The 24,119-nt window shown below is 40.3% G+C and overlaps 1 protein-coding gene across 1 annotated transcript in view; it reads right to left on the bottom strand.

Moving 5' to 3' along the window:
* WDR70 (WD repeat domain 70) overlaps window positions 1-24,119 on the bottom strand; it is a 313,385-nt gene that overhangs the window by 33,893 nt on the left and 255,373 nt on the right. The window contains exons 12-13 of the mRNA XM_002713983.5: window positions 21,834-21,918; window positions 19,733-19,871 (exon numbers count right to left, since the gene is read on the bottom strand). Of these exons, the coding sequence (XP_002714029.2) occupies window positions 19,733-19,871; window positions 21,834-21,918 (224 nt within the window). The remainder of the gene's footprint in view (window positions 1-19,732; window positions 19,872-21,833; window positions 21,919-24,119) is intronic.

Below are 24,119 nucleotides of genomic sequence, written 5' to 3'. Positions count from 1 at the left end.
TGGTTAAAATTTGCATTTTCCTGATGGCTAGTGATGTTGAGCATTTTCTCATATGTTTGCTGGCCATCTGTATTTCTTCTTTTGAGAACTGTCTATCGAAGTCCTTTGTCCATTTCTCAACTAGATTTTTTTTTTTATTGCTGCGCTTTTTAAGTTGCTGGAATATTCAGGATATTAATCCTTTGTTGGACAGGTAGTTTGTAAATAGTTCTCCCCATTCTATGGAGTTGTTGATGTATTTGGGATATTAATACCTTAACAGATAGGCAGTTTGTAAATACTTTTCCCATTCTGTGGATGTCTCTTCACTCCATTGACAAGCAGGTGACTGCCATATTTCACCTCTGCCTAAATGGATTGCTCTGCCAGGCAGAGTTGAAGAGAACTTTCAAGGCACAATCATTACTCTCCATCGGGGATAATTTGATTTCTCCACATCATTAGTATACTCATATATCCTACAAAGCAGCTGGCTTCATTAGTTCCCTCCTAATGTGGACCCACAGAGAGGACAGACATGATCCAGAAGCCAGAGAAGACACCAGGAGGAGCTTGCAAGGGCCTTCGAAATTTCAGCCATCCACAGATGGCTCCAGGACAACCTTAAGGACATAGTAATAAAGTGACTGTTCTTCCTTGGTTCTCTAGAGGTCTGGCTAAGCAGTCTAAAATTACTGGTTCTCAAATATGTTTTCAAGTAAGCAGGGCACAGAATTGGAAAAGATCCACAATGTAGGCCTGATAAATTCCAAGACACCAAGCCAAACAGGCAGTTTCCAGGGGCAGCAGGTTACTGTTGCTCTCTCCCTCTGCACTGAGGGTATAAATGTTAGACAGAGTCAACTGTCCAGGCCAACAGACCAATATCTGAGTACTTTCCAGGGAGCACAAGGGCACGGAACCTCGATTCCCGTTCAGATCCTTTACCTTCCACAATTTCCAAACATACACATGGCTGATCAGCGTAAGCTCTTATGGAGAAGCACATTTGCTTTCCTTTCACGTCAAGGCAGAGAGAGGCAAATAAGACCCCTTGAACTAAACAGTCATTCCAGAGCTCTGTCCACTGCAGCGATGAGTCACCAAAGCAGCCAGGGAGGGGCCTGTGAGCCGAAGTCTAACTTAGGCAAAGGACACTTAAGGCTCAATTACCCTAAGACTGGTTATTAATCAAATACTACAGGGATTCCAAAAACACAGAATGAAAAAACAGAATTCAAAGTCAAAGGTGGGTGGGCCTTTTTTGTTTATTAATATTTATTGTGTGTGTTTAGCTAACCTTTGTAAACTTTGCAGCTAATGCGGCTCCACACTTTGTCCTGTCAAGGAAATGCATCTTATAGCAGAGAGCTGGCCATCTGCCAAACCAAACAATCCCTGAGCCGGCGGCGGGGCTGGGGAGTGAGCAGAGCTGCCATGCTGCTAACTTGTCAAACAGACAAGCCAGGCTTTGCTTAACAACAATGGGCCACGTGCCTGCTAGAAGCCTAAGGAACCATCAGAAGACACATGAGCTATAAACAGAGTGCAATCACTCAATCAGCCCACCATCCCAAACTTCCTTCATCCTATTCTTCAAGAGATGATGCTAGCTGGGGACTTGACACATTCAGACCCACCAAGTTACTGAGAGATGCAGCACATGCAGGGCTGGGAGCACACCTGAATCAAAGGACCAGGAATAATATTAAGACATGAGATCTCTAAGGATCAAAGAAAGGACCCTCCCATTGTATCGTGACATTTTAACAGCATAAGGCCACTGCAGCGGGAAGGGCTAGGTTCTGAAATTACTACTTCACCTTAACAAAACATATATGTCCACAAATGGTCTCCCTGAATTTCCAAAGCCAAATTCCATTTCAAAACAAAATCAAATTCATTCTTTGAAACCAAAGCCCACTTTCAACATACAGCCTTATAACTGGGCAGTGCAGAGCAACCATAAACTGCCCCCCAACTCTAGCAGTAGCTACTAGAAATGATAACCAGAACTGGAAGTCAGAAGCAACAAGACTACAACAAGTTACATCTCAATGTGCTCTACACAAAGATCTTTCTTCCTTACAGAGACTAAAGGAAAAGCAGGGGTTTGGGCTGGGGAAGAAGAGAACACTGTGTACAACCAGCAGTGCTGAGACTCCATAACAGAGATTTTAGGATTACCCTATAGAAAAGTGCAAAGGCTACCAAAAATATCCAAATAATTTATTTCTTTGGATTAAAAAATTATGTTGTGGCATAGCAGGTAAAGTCGCCACCTGCAGTGCCAGCATCCCATATGGATGGCAGCTTGGGTACTGGCTGCTCCACTTCCAATCCAGCTCTCTGCTATGGCCTGGGAAAGCAGTGGAAGATGGCCCGAGTCCTTGGGCCCCTGTACCCACATGGGAAACCCAGAAGAAGCTCCTGGCTCCTGGCTTCTGACTGCTGCAGCTCCAGCCATTGTGGCCAATTGGGGAGTGAACCATAGAATGGAAGACCTCCCCACCCTCTCACTCTCTCTCTCTCTTTCTGCCTCTCCTTCTCTCTCTATGTAACTCTTTCAAATAAATAAATAAATTTTTAAAAAATATTATGTTCAGAAGCCAAGAAGGGGAGGAGGAAACCAGAGAGAGAAGTATAATATTTTAGGACACAATGGGAAAGGTGCAATTAGGTATCTGGAATTTTATACTATTTAATGTAGATGAGTCCTCACAATACCACTACAAAATTAGCAATCTCAGTCGATGTCACAGATGAAGAAACTGAGACTGCAGGATGGGTAACTTCCCCAAGGACACATCACTTGCATAGAGGAGAGGAGATCAGTAGGCAGGTTTTTTCAACTTCATGATTCATTCCCTGACACTACTTGCCATGCAAAGCCCTATTTGGAAAGATGGGAAGGAAGGGAGGTGGGAGATTTTCAATCACTTCTAAACCCATCTAACCCAGAAGTAGAAATCTTAGCAAGTTTATATTAAAAAGCAGATGGTATTACTAAAACCATAAAAGAAAAAGCTCCCTAGTTCCCAGTTCACAAATGTTACTATAAAAGAAATCAATGCCTGTGCAACATCTTAGGTGTCTGTAATGCACATATCCAAACACCACCCTTATTCTACTTTACATGCTAAAAGAAGCCCAACATCCTTCATAATTTTATGCCTTAAACATGATTATGTTGAAACACCATTTCCTGATCCTTCCCAGCTGCTGACCCACACTGTAAACCAAACTCCATCTGGTTTTTTCATGTTTGGTTTTCCTCATATAGTACAGAATGGATAAGTTAACTCAGTGATTCCTTGGGAAAAAGAGCACTTTTTAGAAATAGAAATAAGTAAATAAATAAACAAATTTAAAACAATTTCAAAGAAAGGGCCTGACACCTACCCATGAAGAAGACTGCCACAGTTCTGCAGACTCAAGGAGAGGCAGCTTTAGCACTATGGACCTCCTCAGGACTGTCCAATGCATTTGCTTAGCCAAGTGTGTACCTTGATGCTCGAGGCTAAGAGTGTAGCTCAAGACCTGAGCCCCAGATAAATTTTAAAAAGGCAGATAAAACCAGGGCGTACTAAACAAAGAGCTTCCTCCAGGTTTCCACAAGCCCAAGACTTATTAACTTCACAGAAAAAGAAATAAATAATTTTCTACATTAAAATACTGGACCAAGGAAGTAGAAGAATAAGATGGTAATTGTTTCAGCTTCCTTAGGCTATTGGTCTGGTCCTTGTTCCCTCCACTCTCTCCCAAAGCCTTGCTTTTCCCAAATTCGGGATGGTTTTGTAGCATGAATGGGCCATGGGGCTGGGCCACCTCCCTCTAAGTTCAGGAAGCATACCTGGTGAATAAACTTCAGTTTCCAATAAAAAAAAAAGACTCCCAACACTCACCTGATCTTCAGGGAGATACCCCTAAATGGGAAAGACTACAGCAGACGTTTTCCCTATGCTTCTACATGAGCACGTGCCCGTCCCTTCCTTCTCCTCCACAGTCCTCTACTCCAGGGAAGTTCTGCCATGGGACAGGCTTGCAGCAATCGTCATTTTCTTTTAAACTGGAAATCTCATCAGTTTCCCCCTTTCCTCTCCCAACTAGTTCTCTTGCTGATGAGCCTGATAGAAGCCCAACTGTGAAAAGAAAAGATGCCACAGTGCTTTTGCAAATGTTGGAGTGGCCAAAGAAAAATCAAGTGAGGAAAGCAGTACTTTGCACCTGCCATAAATATTTGGTGCAATGCATAGATTAGACTTTTTAAAAATTAGTGTCTAATTACCAGATTAATTTCCATCAAACTTGTGTAAAATACGTGTATTAAAATTAATTCAATCCTTGTGCTCTAAAATTAAGGTAATCGCTAAAGCAGCAAAAGTCTGGAACCTGGTAGTTGTCCCCAGCACTAAATGAATCACATCTGTGTCTGATAATAAACTTGCCTAAAGAATTTCATCACAAGAAAAAGTTCTCAGAGAAAACAGAAGGTCTCTTGGGCAAGCCATTTTCTTCATCTAATTAAAAACACTAAATGCTAGCTCCAATCCTGTTACTGGATGAGAATTTATGAAGGCAAAGAAAGCACAAATGACTGAAGAAAGTGTCTACTAATTATTGTTATTAATGACAGTCTGGCGGCAGAAATAAACAGGAGACTGAAGCTGGAGTCCACAGGTGGGTGGTCGCCCAAAAAGGCACATGCCAGAAGCACCTTGACAGGGGATCTATTCAGAAGCAGTGGAGCCTCCCACTGTCTCTCCTGATGGCACTGGATTGGCTACAGGTGTGTCAAGACATTGAGCCCACCCCACCCACCCCCCCAGCCCATAACTTTCAGCAAAGAGGAGCCTTGCCTGTTTATATCCCATATTATCATTTATTATGGAGACCAGGTTGTAAAAAGGTTTGGGAAGCACTACCTATGGTCATGTTTTGCAATCTAATCTATGCAGATCCAAACTCCTTTACTTTTCCTCATCTAAAATCATTAATGGCATGAATGTAATAAGAATTAATCTTTTGTTTATACGAACAAAACAAATGCTGAAACTTCGTAAATCCCTAAGAAATATTTGTGATCAAATCTTAGATATCCTCAAGTATTAAAACTAAAAATAAAAAAATCTGAATCTTCCTATAAAAATAAACTACATAATACATGTAAAACATCATTTATCTTAATACAGTACATGTAAAAATGCTTTAAATAATATACTCTTTTATTTAGCCCTCTGGGAGTCTCACAGTCCCTCCTCCTACAAAACTATTATCTATCACTCCAAAAAGGGAAAAAAACACTATCCTGGGATATATGTTAATTATAGACTTCTTCCTTCCCCATACTATATATAATTGTGAAAGTCTGGCCAAAGTTCTGACAGAACAGCTGGAAAACTTATTACCAAAGATCATTCATCAGATTCAGGTTTGGAGAAGAAAAATTGCCAGAGAATTCTACAAGACATGAAGTCCTTTACTTGGCCCATCAATGGGATGCAATATGGTGCTGGACTTAGACAACTGAGCACAAGACATTGAGACATTACTGTATTATACATTTGCACATATAAACAATAGTCTGTCAATTCTGAACATCTTAAAGATCTGAAAATTCAGATATTCTCTCTCTCTCTCTCTGGTTTGCGCTCTTTCTCATTTTTTCTGAGAAGGTAGGAATGTTTCCCTGAGGGGTTCTACTCTTATTATCTAGTGGTTGACTCTTCATCCAGCTTGGCCATTCATAGCAATCATTTTTATACAAAGAAATATAAGTTTAAATACCTATTAAATAAAACATCAAAAATCTGGGTAGAGAAGCAGGGGACAGCTTCTATTTAATCAAAAGGGAAACATGGACTATCTCTATTATTCAAAGGATTAGAGACATAGAAGAAATTCACTTATAAATTCTGATAAGAGGGGATAGCATAGTGGCACAGAGGGTTAAAGCCACTGCCTGTAACATTGGCATCCAATATGAATGCCAGTTCAAGTCTCAGCTTCTCTGCTTCTGATAGAGCTCCCTGCTAATGTGCCTGAGAAAGCAGAAGATGGGCCAAACACCTGTGTGCCTGCCTCCCACAGGAGAGACCTGGATGGAGTACCAGGTTCCTGGCTTAAGCCTGGTCCAGTCCCAGTCACTGTGGCCATTTGGAAAGTGAACCACTGATGGAAGATTTCTCTCTCTCTCTCTCTCTCTTCTCTCCTCTTCCTTTCCAACCCCTCTCTCTGCAACTCCACCTTTCAAATAAATCTTTAAAAAAAATGCTGACACTGATTTTGTTATGGGGCTAAATGATACTAAGCAATGAAATAATTATTAAGCTAGGCAAGTCCTTCTTTTGCCTTTTTTTTTTTTTTTTTTTTTTTTTTTGGACAGGCAGAGTGGATAGTGAGAGAGAGAGACAGAGAGAAAGGTCTTCCTATTTGCAGTTGGTTCACCCTTCAATGGCCGCCACGGCTGGCGCGCTGTGGCAGGCGCACCGCACTGATCCGATGGCAGGAGCCAGGTGCTTCTCCTGGTCTCCCATGGGGTGCAGGGCCCAAGAACTTGGGCCATCCTCCACTGTACTCCTGGGCCACAGCAGAGAGCTGGCCTGGAAGAGGGGCAACAGGGACAGAATCCAGCGCCCCGACCGGGACTAGAACCCGGTGTGCCAGCGCCGCAAGGTGGAGGATTAGCCTAGAGAGCCGCGGCACCAGGCCTCTTATTCTTTTGTTCACAAAGTCAGAGGTAACACATAATTGGCCCTTCGACTCATATTGTAACTCCCAAAATGAGATCACTGCTAAATACATGACCATGGGAAAAGATTCTTCGCTACAGGGTTTGAATCTGGATTCTCACAGTGAATACTATTTCAAAGAAGAGAATGCTGAATTAAAAGCCTACTGGTTAAAATAAATAAATAAATAAAACAAAGTATATAAAGTTATTCTCTGAAGAGACTACAGATGAGAAAAAAATAAAGTGATAAATATATCAGCATTTGTTTCCCATTCTAAGTAAGAATAATGATTGCATTTTTAACAAAATATGGTGTCAAAGTCCAACAAATAATTTTTACTTCAAAGCACAGTAAGCTTTACAAAATAGGCCCAGCAAACAGATCACATTCATTAACAGTATAACAACCAAAACAAATTATATTCATTAGAATGTAAATTATCAGTATTTTAAGCATCTGCAGTAAATTTGTGTTTCCTCCACTGAACTCAAACACAGATATTTTTAGTAAGTGTGAAAATGGATCATCTTTCTCAAGTTTTAAAGAAGCAGACAATTAAAGTAAAATGTGCACTTCTTTCATAAGATCTCAAAAATATATTTATGCTCTGGAATTCCAAATTAATCTAAAAAAACTATTAACTAAAAACAAAGCAAACAAAAACAAACACGAGAGAATAGGCCACCACAGCAAGTCTCAACAGGAACATGTAATTAAATGTAGTAATAGGAAAAGCACAATTAACAAATACATTTTCACCAAACACCTATGATGCACCATGTACTGTGATGCCCTTACCTCACACATGGCACCTTTGGCCCTGAGCAGAGCCCTACTCCAGTCTGTTCAACTGGAGCATTTACAAAAGGCCGAGAAGACAGTATCAAAGATAATAGGAATGCTGAGGAAATATGATACAGAAGGAAATGTCAAAAAAGAACAAAAGCTTAAATTTGGTTCTCTTATTAGACTCGAGAAGACTGAGCAGTAACTTTATCATCTTAAGGAAACAGAGGATGTTGGCCAGCTGCTCTCCAACTCCACAAGGACTACAGTAAAGGATATGGGCTCTGAACATGAGAATGTGAGGCACACGTGGAGAAAAAAAGCAAAACTCTTTAGGGAGATTGTAAAATCTCCTGTTAAAGTAAGGCAGGTTTTTACACAGGAGAGTTAAGTCATAGATCTCAGGTAGGCAAAGACATGGACTGAGGAAAATAACATTGAGAAAGTGAGCAAAGCATGCTTGATTCTGCTAGTGGCAGAGTTATGTCAAAGGAATACACCGCAGAGTAAGAGCGGACTCACATTGGGAGCAACGACATGATTTTATTTCCAACAATATGAATGGCCCTCCAAATGTGCAGCTAACTTAGATGCTTCCTGCTGCCATTTGTGCTGTTTCACCACCACCACTATAATGTAAAAAAGCTTCTGGTTCTGGGGATGAAAGAGGAAACACACTTGACTCAGTCTCTCCTTCTGAATGTGGGTACAAAACTGCAGAGGCACAGTAAACTTGTTTGAAAAGTAAATAGTGGGGCCCTTGCTATGGCATAGCAGGTAAAGCCACTGCCTGCAGTGCCAGCATCCCATATGGGTGCTGGTTTGAGTCCCAGCTGGTCATTTCCAATCCAGCTCTCTGCTATGGCCTGGGAAAGCAATGGAAGATGGTCCAAGTCCTTGGGATCCTGCACCCACGTGGGAGACCTGGAAGAAGCTCCTAGCTCCTGGCTTCAGATTGGTCCAGCTCCGGCCATTGTGGCCAATTATGAAGTGAATCAGTGGATGGAAGATAACTCTCTTTCTCTCCCTGCCTTTAGAGTAAATAAATAAATCTTTAAAAAAAAAAAAAGGTAAATAGTAGTAAGTGTGGTTGGAAGAAGACAAAAATTCAAAGTATCAGTGAGACAGAAGTGAGATTACCATTTCCCCCATTCCAGTTCTTCACCAAAATAATCATAAGTAAAGACAATAAAACATGACAAATATCAAAGTTTTAAATAAGAACAGGATTACTCCAATTGAGATATCCTTCTGCCACAAGTGGCAATAAAGCCTGACATAGCACTGTTACTGATCCCATCATTATTTAAATTTTTAGTATTTTATTCATCATGGATCTCTTAAACTATTTTGATTTTTTTTATAGTCTTGCATTGATTACTGAGTTTTTTGGCATCTCTTTAAATGCTGTGTTTGAGGCAACTGTCTCTCACTTGCTTCACCCTAGTCTTGGCCCTTGCCTTGACTTATACCTTGGACTCTATAGTATACACAAATTAGCTTAAAATGGATCACAGAACTAAACATTAAACAGAAAAGTATAAAACTTTCGGAAGAAAACAGAGAAAATTTGTGTAACATGGGATTAGTCAAGTTGTTCTTGAATATAACTCCAAAAGTATACAATCTACAAAAGAAAAAAAGAATAAACTTGGCTCTATCAAAATTAAAAACTTTTGCTTTGTAACAGACACTATTAAAATAACAACAGGTAACAGACTGGGAGAAAATATTTCCAGATCACATATCCAACAAAGAACTTAGTATATACAATATACAAAGAACCCTCAAAACTTAACAGGAAGAAAACAAGCAATTTAACTTTATAAAGGGCAAAAGACATGAAAAATTCCTTCACCAAAAGAATACAAGGATGGAAAATGAGCACATGAAGCTATTCAACAACATTAGTCATTATGGAAATAAAAACTACAACTACACCCACGCTAAGATACTAGCCCACATACATTAGAATAGGGAAGATAAAAAGAAAAGACCATAGAGTGTGGCTAGTAACATGGAGTAAGTGCAAAATGCACACACTGTTGGGAATGAAAAATGATATGGCTACTCTGAAAACGGTATGGCAGCTCCTTATAAAAACAAATATATACTTACCATATGACCCAGAGATCCTACTCTTAAGGTATTTACACTAGAGAAATGAAAACTTACACACACACACACACACACACACACACACCTACCAATGAATGATTACAGAAGCTCTACAATTTCAAAAAACTGGAAATAGCACCATATCCTTTAATGGATAAACAAACTATGGTCTAAAATGTAACAAAGTATTAATACACATACTAACCTGGATTAATCTCAAAAGCATTCTGCTGAAAGAAACCAGTCTCAGAAAGTTACTTATGCATGAGTCCATTTATAGGAAGTTCTTAAAAGTTAACAAGATGTGCATGAGACAGATCAGCGAATGCCAGGGGTTAGGCATGGACTAGGGGAGGGCAAGTGTGCCACTACAGGGACACAGCAAAATGGAGCTTCTGGAGGGTGATTAGCTGCTCTGTGTCCTGACTGTGTTAATGGTACTTACATAAATCTATGCGTATGTTTAAAATAAAAAATGTGATTTTTTAAAAGGTCAATTATTCTATATAATAATTTTTAAAAATAACAAAGAATAACCATAACTAAATTAGTTCCTGCCAATTTTCTTAAGTAAAACATTTTAACAATTGGTAAGACAGAAAGAAGGGGCTTCAAAAAGTTTGTGGGAAATAGAACTAAAAGATAAACTTATTTTAGTGTAATTTCTAAACATTTATTATTATTTTAATTTGGGAGTCAAAGAGACAAACAGAAAAATCAAGCTTAATTCTGCTGGTTCACTCCCCAGATGCTAACAACAGCCAATATTAGGTCAGGATACAGCTGGGAGCTGAATGCAGGTATCCCAAGTGAGCATAGGAACTCAATTATCCGAGCCATTATGGATGTCTCCCAGGGTCTACATTAGCAGGAAGTCGGAGTCAGGAGCTGGAGCCATGTTATCAAACCCAGGCACTCCGATGCAGGACATGGGTATCTGAACTAGCATCTTAAAAGCTCCACTAAACAGCAACCTTAGTGCAAAAAAAAATTGGAATCTATGCATATAAGGGATCTCCGAAAGTTCATGAAAACACACATTGTGAAAACACTATGCATGGATTTCCAAATGTGCAAAATAAAATTTTCAAAAATTTCAAAATAGACTTATCTTTTAATTCTATTTCTATGAACTTTTTGACGTACTCTGTTCTTAAAAGTAAACTCTGGGGGCCAGTGCTGTGGTATAATGGGTAAAGCCACTGCCTGTGGTGCCAGCATCCTGTATGGGTTCCTATTCAAGACCCGGCTGCTCCACTTTCGATCCAGCTCTTTGCTATGGCCTGGGAAAGCAGTAGAAGATGGCCCAAGTCCTTGGGTCCCTGCACCTACATGGGAGACCCAGAAGAAGCTCCTGGCTCCTGGCTTTGGAATGGCTCAGCTCCAGCCATTGCAGCCATCTGGGGAGTGAACCAGAGGATGGAAGATCTCTCTCACTCTCTCACTCTCTCTCTCTCCTCTCTCTGTGTAACTGTGACTTTCAAGTAAAATAAATAAATCTTAAAAAAAAAAAAAAAAAAAAAAAAAGAGTAAACCCTGGAGCAGGCACTGTGGTGCAGTGGGTTAAAGCTCCAGTCTGCAGCGCCCGCATCCCATAAGGGTGCCAGTTCAAGACCTGGCTGCTCCAATTCTGATCCAGCTCTCTGCTATGGCCTGGGAAAGCAGCAGAAGATGGCCCAAGTCCTTGGGCCCCTGCACCCATGTGGGAGACCCAGAAGAAAATTCCAGGCTCCTTGCTTTGAATTGGTGCAGCTCCACCATTCCAGCCATATCAGGAGTGAATCAGTGGATGTAAGACTTTTCTCTCTCTCTCTCTGCCTCTCTGTGACTCTGCCTTTCAAAATAAATGAATAAATCTTAAAAAAAAAAAAAAAGAGTTAATCCCTATGGAGTTGGTGTTTCTTTTATCTATACTTTCGGATGCCTATAGATGAACACTAAATTGTACTCTTCAAATTCTGAAGACTGTTGATCTGGAACTTCCATAACATGATAGCTTTAGGTGCAGTGAGTATCAAGAAATACTTGAGTCAAGTCTTGCTGATACCGGCCCCCTTGGACACTGTGAAGCTAACTGAGTCTGCCATCTAGCTGAGTGCCAGCTACTGTCTAAACGATGTGCAGATGACCACTGCTTCAGGAAATTCCAAGGAAAGTGTCAGCATTCTTATGGTGCTCACACAAACCAAATTATGAAGGTAGCAAAAATGTCACGTTATCTCTCACCATATCCTACTACTACCTCTTTTTTTTTTCAATGAGTACAGAAAATGCTAGAGAAAGTAGTACTGACTGACCATTGTACCTCTTGACAGTGGACTGCTGTCCCAGTAGACATGGCAGAAGTTCACTCATGATACAGGGATATAGATGGTAGAAGAGAAAGAAATATATAACTTATGTAGTAGCAGACAAAACTCCACTATCTCTTACTAGCTTCCAGGTTCCTTATCAAATACTCTCAAAACTTAGAAGAACAAGAAACAACTACAACTCTCACTTTGCCTTTCCCTTCTCAATGAGCCAGTGTTCCATATATCTGCATTGAGTTCAGTGTCCTATCACTTGAGTAATATATATTAAAAGATATTATAATATAAATTTATATATTTTATAATATATAATAAATTTATATAACATAAGTATGAAAATAAATATTAGCAATATATATATATGTTTGCTATTGCCATAAATAAAAACATGTTAATCAGGATTCCTCTGGACCTGCATTGTTTAATCCTTCCAAGAAAATGAATTTCAGTAAAATTTCATTAAGCTGATATCACTTTATTCAAAATAATACATAATTCAAAGCAACTGCTATCCCTAGTCAACCAGCTGCCTGATTGCTCTATAATAAAAATCAGATAATGGAAAGCTAGCTAATTCAAAGCCCATTTTTTTCCATCCCCTTGTGCTTCACATTAAGAAGGTTTCACTATATTTTTGAAGGCACATAAATGCCAAATACAGTCTTTCAAGTGTATTTTCAGTTGGTATTTGTACTACCAATAGCACTGATCCTCTGTGTGCTATACCTTGTATGAGTCTGACTGGGCAAAAACACTGCTTGACTCCGTTATTTCCAGAAACTCTTTCAAGAGGTATAATTCTGCCTGAGCTGGGACTTTATATTTCAGTAAGACAAATGATCAGTCTATTCCCAGTATGGAACCGAACAGATGAGTTCCTCCGCTCCTTCAGAGTGAAGCTCTCACAGGAACAGCTTCATTAATTTGTTAGAAGTGAATTCCCAAATCAGATATATCTGTATTCAAATGGAAGAACAAAGAAACATTCCAAAGCCTGCTCTGAGGACGCCTGGAATATCCATTCATCTGAATTACCTTTCTGCTCCCCACCATATGTAAAAATACAGAGGCCTGAATGGTTACTGTGTCTCTTAGCTGGGTTCATAAAGGGCCCATTATTTCATGGCCCTTTTATATCCATTTATTCTTCCTCTTCAACCTCTTCAAATTTAAAATATCAGTATTTTTAAACTACCAACATAAACATTTTATATGTGAAAGTGATAGCACTTTCATTTTATATTTTATATGTAACTGTATGTTTATGTGTAATTCTTTATATGGTGTATGTCATTTCATGTTTTTTTTTTATTTTATTATTTTTTTGACAGGCAGAGTGGATAGTGAGAGAGAGAGACAGAGAGAAAGGTCTTCCTTTGCCGTTGGTTCACCCTCCAATGGCCGCCGCGGCCGGCGCGCTGCGGCCAGCGCACCGCGCTGATCCGATAGCAGGAGCCAGGAGCCAGGTGCTTTTCCTGGTCTCCCATGGGGTGCAGGGCCCAAGCACCTGGGCCATCCTCCACTGCACTCCCTGGCCAAAGCAGAGGGCTGGCCTGGAAGAGGGGCAACCGGGACAGAATCCGGCGCCCCGACCGGGACTAGAACCCAGTGTGCCGGCGCCGCTAGGCGGAGGATTAGCCTAGTGAGCCGCGGCGCCGGCCTATTTCATGTTAACACAGAGCAATTTGCTTGAACATCAAACTTTATTAATCTAAATGTAGAATAATCTATGGTGATAGGATTAGACAATATTTGCTTTCTTCATGATTCCTGTTCCTTTGTCACCATTTTAGATTTAATACTTACACTTTTGCAATCAGAAAATTCAATTAATGTAAAAAAAGTTCATCTGATACCGTTCTCACTGAAATGAGTATCTGAAGAATCAGATCTTACAAAGTACAGAAAAGTAATGTGAACTGAAGTTCTCTTTAGAACATCACATAACTAAAAGAAGGAACATACTAGCATTTTCATGAAAAAATTGTTTTGTAAAAGAAATCATTTTTCCTCTTAACACAATATGGACCTAATTTTTTTCCTTACTATAATATAGCAATCTATCTCTATAATCAGACAAATGGATCCCAAATGAAAATCCTCCCCACCCCCGCTTTTGGTAAATGTATGCACTGTAACAAAATTCTATCATACATATATACTTCAACTATGTAGAAAACAAGGAATAGGGATAAACTAAGTGGGCAAATCAATCAATCACAAATCTCACTGTAGATGAGACCAGGTGAAGGCGAGAGTTAACAACAAGCAAAAAAGCTGTTCTTGTTTCAGTTTCCTCCAATTGATGAAGAGGAAAATAACTGATAAAGTCTCAGGAGGGCAGGTCCAGAACACACGCATACTTCCTCCCTCCCTCCAGAGTCGGCTCCTTGAAAACCACCAGCACAGGATCTCCGACTCACAGAAGAGACTAAAGTTCACAATCTGAGTTCTTACTTACAATGAATGTGAGTGGGCTGCACATAATCTAAGCTCATTTCTCACAGGAGAGGGCTATTCTGGAGAACAAGTGGTGGTAAAAAGCAGCAGAAATTGGAGGTGATCAAATATTCTTTAGGTATCACAAATGAATTCTTCCTTAAGAGACCTTTACAGTTCTATTTCTTATGTCAGTCCTAGGGTTTTCATCAACCTTGAGACGCTCATGGCAGACTAGTCAGAAATACCAAAGCTAATTTCCCCCTTTCCCTTCAGAGTCCACGTGCAGATCATCTGTGCAGGATGCGCAAGCTGTGTGGCTTTGTGTGAGGCTTTCCACTTTGCCCAATCTCATTCTGTTCACTCAGTGTATTTACAAAAGCAGACTCCTCACCAAAATACCCAATCACACACACAAATTAGAGAAAAACCTCAGGCTTGGGTGTGCACTTTCTGGCTTATTTCCTTTTCACTCTTTCTGCTTTACCCAAAGGAATGTGTGCTGTTTCTTTTAAATTACTGCCAAAAGCAAATGAGGTGAGGAGGCCACCATCTCAAACAACACCCAGCAAAACCACTTTATTAGCTATGCTTAGGTCAAAAGGTATAAATAGTAATATACTACTACAAGTGCATAAGCCAGAGTAACAGAAGCCTTCTACACAATGTATAGAAAGCACAACTTCCACACACAACATTCAAGGTATATTTTGGAATTCATCTTAGAAAAAGAAATGTTCGTAAAACTGTACATGTGAAATACAGGAAATTTGTTGCCTTTATAAAAATTAAAAAATAAAATAATAAGATCAAGTTCACTACTCAATTCACAAAGAATTAGGTAAATGAGAGGAAAGAGAGAGCCATTAACTTGAGGAAACACGACTGGACTACAAAAGAAGCATCTAAAAATAATGTTAGCAGAACTGTAAATGTGTGCAAACATCATACAGCAGAAACAGTAGATGCTAGAAACTTACACCATCTCCTAAAGATCAGAAGTGAGAGTCTGCACATTGAGTACAGAAAGGAACACTTTCACAGGACACGGCAATACAGAGGATGCAAACAAAACAAGCTTTGTTCTTTTAAACACTGTGTCAAAAACACTATGAAAAAGGCACTTGGTGTATTTTAAGAAGCTATCTTTTGCGACAATTAGAGGACAGTTTTTTAGTCAACAGGGAGTTAACTGCGTATATTGTTAGCATCCCCTGACTGAAAATGTTTGGCTCCCTGTATGTTCCGTGAGCTTGGTGTCCTGGAATATAACTATCCAGGAATTCATTTTGTTTTAGGAGAAAACATGGGAAGAACATAATCAATCATACCTTATGAAGGTAAAGGGACACATTTAGGATATACATAAAGGCCCCATTGCCTGTGCCTACTCAAACATACCACCTGCTGTTGACAGAGTATGAAATGCTACCTTTTATGCAAATTAAAACTCAACACAATAAACACTCTACTACAGTGGAGTGTGGTATTTCCAAAGAATGATGACTATTCTACTTTGTGATGGCAAAGTGTCCAAGCTTTATCTGTTCCAAGGAATGCATTTGTTATTTTCTTACATTCCAAGAAGACTTAGAGCTAGACACAATAGGGCAGAAGGACAATTTAAAGATCTTTGAAGGGAACATTTTACTATAATAAACAAGAAACAATACGTCTGATACTACAACAACAAAGCCCTCCACCAAATCAATACTTTAAGAAGCCCCTTTAAGGTGCGCTGTTTTGTCCCTAGTTAATGTTCTCCCTTCATCCACCTGTTTAAATGGACCTCGAAATCTCTTTTCTGACTTTTCCAGGACAAAATATGTACATGTACTCTATGTATGAAATGAGCCTTCTCCTTAGTTAGCTTACGTTTCCCTCAACACTGTGTCTTCTTCAGCACCAAACTCATTTACACATCTGCTGAGTGTCTCAACCAGGGGCTTCAACGGCTTCAAGTTCATCCACAACAGCGCACTGTCCTTCTTCCAAAATCTGCTTTATTTTCCTTATGTATTTTCTTATCTTAGGGACATTTACTCAGTCTCCTAAGTTACAAACCTCAGGCTTTGTATACACAACTCACCAAATTTTGTGAATTTAACCTTTACATTTTAGTTAGAATGAAAAGATTCAAGGCCTAAATCTGAATGTGTCATTCTTTGCTTTAAAACACACACACACACACACACACACACACACAACAAAATCACCTTCTGATTACAGCACATAAAGCCAGTTGATCTTTCCACCTCTGGATTCTACCTCTCCTACCTCACACACCTATGCTCTATGACATGCATTACTTATACTTCCCATGTATACTATCCAGTCATTCAATAAATATTAAGAATATTCAATAAATGTTAAGAATTATCTGGGTGCCAGCCAATGTTCTAAGCACAGGGGATACCACAGTGAACAAAGCACAGAAACAAAGTTTCTGACTTTGTGCAATTTAAATCCTGGTGGAAGAAGACAGAAACAACAAATGTACAACACATGAAGAGGTAATTTGGTGCTATGGAGAAAAATAGCTAGAAAAGCAACTCAGAGAAAAACTTATCACATTATAAGACACTGATTTTCTGAGCAAATAGCATGTCCCTCTTATGAACTACAAAAGCCTAGCATATCTTTAAAGGTGCAGGCATGGGCCGGTTTGTGGTGCAGTGGGTTAAGCAACGCTGTCATCACATATGAGCACTTGCTCTGAGTCCCAAGGTTGTGCTTTTGGTTCAGCTCCCTGCGAATGCACCTCAGAGAGCAGCAGAGATGGCTCAAATACTTAGGACCCCGCACCCACATGGAACACCCAGATGGGGTTCCAGGCTCCTGACTTGGCCCTGGCCCAGCCCTGGCCATTGCAGCCATTTGAGAATGAACCAGCAGATGTAAGATCTCTCTCTCTCTCTCTCTCTCTCTCTCATGCTCACTCTCTCACTCTCTCACTCTTGCTCACTCTCTCTTCCACCTTTCTCCTTCTCCCTGTAGCTCTACCTTTCAAATAAATAAATAAATAAATCTTTTTTTAAAAAAAGTGTGATCATACTTTTATCTTCCTTAATTTTTTTACATTTCAACTTAAGTTACTATTTAAAAACACAACATCCAGAATAATGTTAAAATATATAGTCATTGAGAGGCATAGCAGAACACAGCTTATTTCTGGAATAACCAACTATAATAATTTTACTTTCTGAGATTAAAGTTGATAGATTCACTCATTTTTCTTTGCTTCTAGCATTTTAGTTGGCTCTTGGACATACTGCAAAAGTTAGTGTAAGTGCTAGCATATTTAAGATTATGTCATGAGATTAGGATTCATTGTTTAAGTTATTTTCTAGAATTAGTCTCATTGCTATTTTACTTTTTTTTTTTTTTTTTGGACAAGCAGTTAGACAATGAGAGAGAGAGAGAGAGAGAGAGAGAGAGAGAGAGAGAGAGACATAGAGTAAGGTCTTCTTTCCATTGGTTCACTCCCCAAATGGCCTCTACAGCCAGCGTGCTGTGGCCGGCACACCGCGCCAATCCGAAGCCAGGAGCCAGGTGCTTCTCCTGGTCTCCCATGGGGTGCAGGGCCCAAGCACTTGGGCCATCCTCCACTGCACTCCCGGGCCACAGCAGAGAGCTGGACTGGAAGAGGAGCAACCAGGACAGAATCCAGCACCCCAACCGGGACTAGAACCCGGTGTGCCAGCACCGCAGGTGGAGGATTAGCCAAGTGAGCTGCGGCACCGGCTGTTATTTTACATCTTCTATAATACTCAGACTATACTATGGCTTGAAATTTAGGAAATACAAATTAGGACTTCATAGTAACACTATGACATTATAGACAAGAGCTTTTTACTGGTGATTTGAAAACAGTTGTTCAATTGTCTGCATTGTTCAGAATACTTAGCATGCCTCAACTGTTCAGACAGAGCTGAAACAACTAGAGAAATCCACAGAAGAAAACTGTGTAAGATTCAGGATACTACTAAACAGTTCAACAAGGAGCCAAAGAAAACCTACACAGATATTAATTGACTTGTTTCGTATTCAGAAAATTAGCCATTTTTTGCCTTATCATCTAAGTAGGCATGCTTTGAAAGAATCCAATTTTCCTCTGTGACTCTTCACTATATTGTGTTAGATATGGCTCTAGTCTCAGGACATCAAAGAATGAATGAATGAAACCTGAAAAATTTTAAACTTCTAAGTAACTTTATAGTAAGTCAGTGCAATGGAAGCTGAGCCTTTTTTTTTTTTTTTTTTTTTTTTTTTTTTTTTTTGGTCAAAGTTTTCACAGTTTAGGAAACAACGATAAAGTTCACCACTTTCAGGGGGCCTTTCACTTCTGTCCACAATCCCAGGATCCTCACAAACATGCACATTGTGGAACCTTTTCTGTATCCTACACAATAGTCAGCTTTTTTTCTTTCAAATGGGTTGGCAGAGAGGGAGAAAACATCCCAGGCCCATATGAAACTTAGACTCAAGAACAGACCCATAGAAAGCATTGGGTAGGGAGAAGGGATAGGGTAAATCAGTCAAACTGCAATGTACTGATAATTCCTGTGTTAAATTTAAAAAGAAAAAAAAAATAGTTACCAGCTACCACGGTGCTATGTAAGAGCCAGGGCTTACGTTCTATTGAAACAAAACAAGGGGGCTGGCGCTGTGGTGCAATGAGTTAAGTTGCCACTTGCAACACAGCAGATTAAGCACCCATTGCAATGCAGGTATCCAATTTTGAGTGCCAGTTGGAGTCCCAGCTGCTCTGCTTCCAATCCAGCTCCCGTGCTGGAGACTAGGATGGCCCAAGCCCAGCTGTTGCTGCCCTTTCAGGAATGAACCAGTGGATGGAAGGTCTCTCTCTCTCTCAATCTGTCTCCCCACTCTGTAACTCTGCCTTTCAAATAAAATAAATATACTTTTTAAAAAAGACAGCTAAGGGGGCTGGTGCTGTGGAGTAGCAGGTAAAGCTACCGCCTGCAGTGCCAGCATCCCACATGGGTGCTGGTTCAAGACCTCGCTGCTCCACTTCCAATCCAGCTCGCTGCTATGGCCTGGGAAAGCAGTGGAGGATGGCCCAAGTTCTTGAGCCCCTGCACCCGCATGGGAGACCCAGAGGAAGCCCCTGGTTCCTGGCTTCAATCAGCACAGCTCTGACCGTTGCAGCCATTTGGGGAGTAAACCATCAGATGGAAGAAATCTCTCTCTCTCTCTTTCCCTCTCTCTCTCTCTCTGCCTCTCCTTCTCTCTCTGCGTAACTCAGACTTTCAAATAAATAAATAAATCTTTAAAAAACAAAAAGACAGCTAAGATACAAACTTCACTTCATTCTCAGGACTGGAAAGGAAAGAATATACGTACCGCATCTGTGATATCCATTTCAGACACCTTTTGGAAAGTCCTGCGCTCAAAGAAAACAAGTTTGCCACTGCCACATCCTCTTTGAACAGATGTACCAGTGACTACGAGTTTATCATCTGGACTGAAACAGCAGTCAGTCCTACGGACAAAAAGGGTTCGTAAGAAGGTTATGAGACCCACAATAATGCAGCAATTTAAATGAATGAAATGTAAACATCACTGTATTAAGAACTAACTCTTAAGAGGGTTTACAAGTCAAGCATCTATGCTGATTTGTTTAATCTTCCTAATAATCCTAAGAGGTGGATATTATCATCCCCTTTTTACTGATGGGGAAACTGAGGCAAAGAGGTTAAATAAAACTTGACCACAATCACAACTCTAACTTAGGCTGTCTCACTCAAAAAATCTTTGCTTTTAGCTTTATATTATAATATTTTCACTGTAAAGAGACTATGGGAAAACTCAATATGGACATTGTGAGTGTCTATAGACAAGTAAATAGATGTATATAGCTAATGACTGAGTAGGGACTATTTTGGCCATTTTTTTTAACTATTTTTTACTACCACCACCACTAACATCACACCCAAATCATTTCATTTACATCAAGTCAAGGAATATGATACAAGGAGCAGGGAGAATGCTGAAACCCAATGGTTGGCTATTACTCAGCAACTCTTGTTATTAGAGATCAGACCCCATGATTGTGAATAACCCAAGACATGACCCAAAGAGGCTGTACAGTTAGCATTACTCATAGAAAGCACAACAGCTTATAAAATACTCAGGAGATACAAATTCATGTCTGTTTGTCTCTTCATTTGTGTGTGTGTGTTTTGTTGTTGTTGTCTTTTTTTTTTTTTTTTTTTTTTGACAGGCAGAGTGGACAGTGAGAGAGAGACAGAGAGAAAGGTCTTCCTTTTCCGTTGGTTCACCCCCCAGTGGCTGCTGCGGCCGGCACACTGTGCTGATCTGAAGCCAGGAATCAGGTGCTTCTCCTGGTCTCCCATGCGGGTGCAGGGCCCAAGCACTTGGGCCATCCTCCACTGCACTCCCGGGCCACAGCAGAGAGCTGGACTGGAAGAGGAGCAACCAGGACAGAATCCAGTGCCCCGACCGGGACTAGAACCCAGTATGCTGGCGCCGCAGGCGGAGGATTAGCCTAGTGAGCTACAGCGCCGGCCCTCTTCATTTGTTTTAATGAATAAATGCTCTATTTTTATACAGCTTCCTTCATGTGATACTTCCATTACCTTCTTGTTCTCCTTGTTGATCATTATTTTAAAAAGATGTGAAATTAGCCGGCGCCGTGGCTCAATAGGCTAATCCTCCACCTTGCGGCGCCGGCACACCGGGTTCTAGTCCCGGTCGGGGCACCGGATTCTGTCCCGGTTGCCCCTCTTCCAGGCCAGCTCTCTGCTATGGCCAGGGAGTGCAGTGGAGGATGGCCCAGGTGCTTGGGCCCTGCACCCCATGGGAGACCAGGAAAAAGCACCTGGATCCTGGCTCCTGCCATCGGATCAGCGTGGTGCACCGGCTGCAGCGGCGGCCATTGGAGGGTGAACCAACGGCAAAGGAAGACCTTTCTCTCTCTGTCTCTCTCTCTCACTGTCCACTCTGCCTATCAAAAAAAAAAATAAAAATAAATAAAAATAAAAAAAATAAAAAAAAAAAAGATGTGAAATTTCATTTCTAACAAAATAGAAAAATTTTTGTAGGCACCAAGATTAGGACTTAGATGTCAAGTTCCACCTCATCTGTCTCAGCCAAATCTTTAAAAGCTTTAGAAGCCAACAAATTGGAGGTTACACTGTTCAGCTACCCAGGGGAAGAGTCTGAATAACTGAGACATGAGTGTATACAATATACACACATGCACACACACAAATGTCATTCTAACTTCAAAAAATGTTTATAATTTGAGTAACAGGCAAAATGAAAAGAAATAAAATACATCCTTCAAAACCCAGATTTTAATCACTTCCTAGAGTCCCTTTCCTAGAAGATCTAAAAAAAGTATGATACAAATTAACGTTAAGGTGAACAAACTCTTTTCCATCCTGCTATGCTCATCAAATATTTAAAATAAGCTACTTACATTGGAAACATGGTGGGAAGACCTGAAGCTGAAAAAAGTGGCTTATTAAATTGTCGAATGTCCCACAACTTTAATGTATCATCACCTGGCAAATAAAAAGCAAAAGAGAAAAAAAAAAAGACAAAAAGGTGAGTTTTGCAATAAGAACTCATTCCAAGTTTAGAGGATGCCAAACTTTCGTGTATAATTAAAAGGAAGGAAAGCAGTAAAGGGAAGGAAAGAGGGAGGCAGAGAGCAGGAAAGGAAAAGAAGGCAGATGCATTATAGCAAATTTCATTTTTTTAACAGCTCAGGGAGCTTGTAAACAGTAGTAGATGCAAGAACAGTAGAAAGCTATCTGATAATGAACCAGCCTTGTAGACATTACTCTGCAGATTGATGGAGCATATGTAGGCGAGAAGAAACCCAGGAGAATCTACTAGAAAGCACGCTTTCAGAGCAGATGGTAGTTCCCCCTGGTCTATTTGAGCATAACTTGACATTTTGGGAAGATCATAATTTAATAGCCATCGAGACTGAAAGCAGTCAACAGATTGTTTTTCCCACTGGCGTGTGGTTATAGCTCTCCATTAACATTAGTGAGGGAAAGTCATGTGAGTCCCTTCCCTAAGTGTAATTCTACCTATGGCTATTATTCTTTTCTTTACTGGGGAGGACAGCTTTTTCAAGCCATTTAAAGAATAATGAATATTCTTTTAAGGATCCATTTTACTATATTTCTATTGGGCTACTAATTCCTTTCCAGAACAAAAGCCAAGCTCATATAAGAAATGTCTTTACTGTTATTGCTCCCCAGTGCCCACAGCTGAGACGCGACTCAACCCCTTGGGTGCAATAAGGAATCAGAATCAGGTGCAAGTGAGGTGAATGGAGAATTCAGTAAAAATCCCTCTCTCCCCAGTGACCCTTCCTCGAAAACCCAACTTTTGGCAGGTATACAATCTACAACTGGCTAGATCTGGGGCCTATTTGTACTGGGAGAATTTTGTTAAGATCCACCTTTGGAGCATTACCCTATTACCTTTAGTCTTTAAGAAAAAGGTTATATATCCTCACAACCCACAAAAAATAACAGAACATTAATCTGCATTATTTTCAGATAACACAGCAGGTTCTGGAGCTGGCAGGAGCACTTACAAAACCCTGAGACTCTGATGAATAGATTTTCCTCTACCATACTCTACACATCCAGGGAGGAAAATGATTATAATACATTATATATGTTGAGTTGATTAATTAAATTATCCAATACCTATTACAGTGTGGAAGGGGAAAAGTTAAGAATTATCACCAGGGGCCGGCGCTATGGCACAGAGAGTAAAGCTGTCGCCTACAGTGCCAGCATCCCATATGGGTGCTGGTTTGAGTCCCAGCTGCTCCACTTCTGATCCAGCTCTCTGCTGTGGACTGGGAAAGCAGTAGAAGACGGCCCAAGTCCTCAGGTCCCTGAACCCATGTGGGAGACTGGGAAGAAGCTCCTAGTCCTGGCTTTGGCAGTTGCAGCCATCTGGGGAGTAAACCAGTGAATGGAAGACTTCTCTCTCTCTCTGCCTCTGCCTCACTGTAATTCTTTCAAATAAATAAATAAATAAATATTTTTTAAGAAAAGAATTATCACCAAAATAGCTTTGACTGAAATATAGCTAGTCCACTACAGTAATTATCAACTGGCTGAGGGCTTCCCTATTTTAGAATTCTTTGTAGAAAACTTTCTAGTTACACTTCCTCCTTTCTCCTTCTTCTTGCCTAATTCCACCTCACAAACTTGGGTATCCCATGCTAAAGAGATCCAAGAGTGAATGTGAGAATAGCTAAGTGGAGTATTTATCATCATTTGAAAAACAACCCCAGGGGATTCAAATCCATTCTTGGGATGAGAACCACTATTTTAAGTAGATTTTATATATACACACACATATGTATATACATATATACAGTTTAAATTAGGAGTAATCTCTGGACTCAAATACATATTTTGTACCAATCTGTATTTGTCATGGGCACCATAAATAGAAAATTACATGACTCTGTGCTTTTGTTTTTGCAGCTATGCAAGTAATGATAGCTCAGATACAATGCATAAAGCTTCCTTGAGGAAAGCACCTGCATGGAGTTACTGAGGGTCAAAGGACACAGCCTTGACAAACTGAGGGGAAAGCTGTGCCAACTGTCTTCAACTCTCTTCACACCTACGACACAAAACATTAGGAAAGAGACCCGCCCTGCCTATGACATTCACAATCACTACTCAGTACCTAGCAAAAGGCTAGCTCATAGCAGGTGTTC

This window comes from Oryctolagus cuniculus, chromosome 14 (assembly GCF_964237555.1).
Source record: "Oryctolagus cuniculus chromosome 14, mOryCun1.1, whole genome shotgun sequence".
NCBI lineage: Eukaryota > Metazoa > Chordata > Mammalia > Lagomorpha > Leporidae > Oryctolagus > Oryctolagus cuniculus.
Note: the sequence above shows the minus strand (reverse complement) of the source record. Positions and strands in the feature narration are given on the sequence as shown.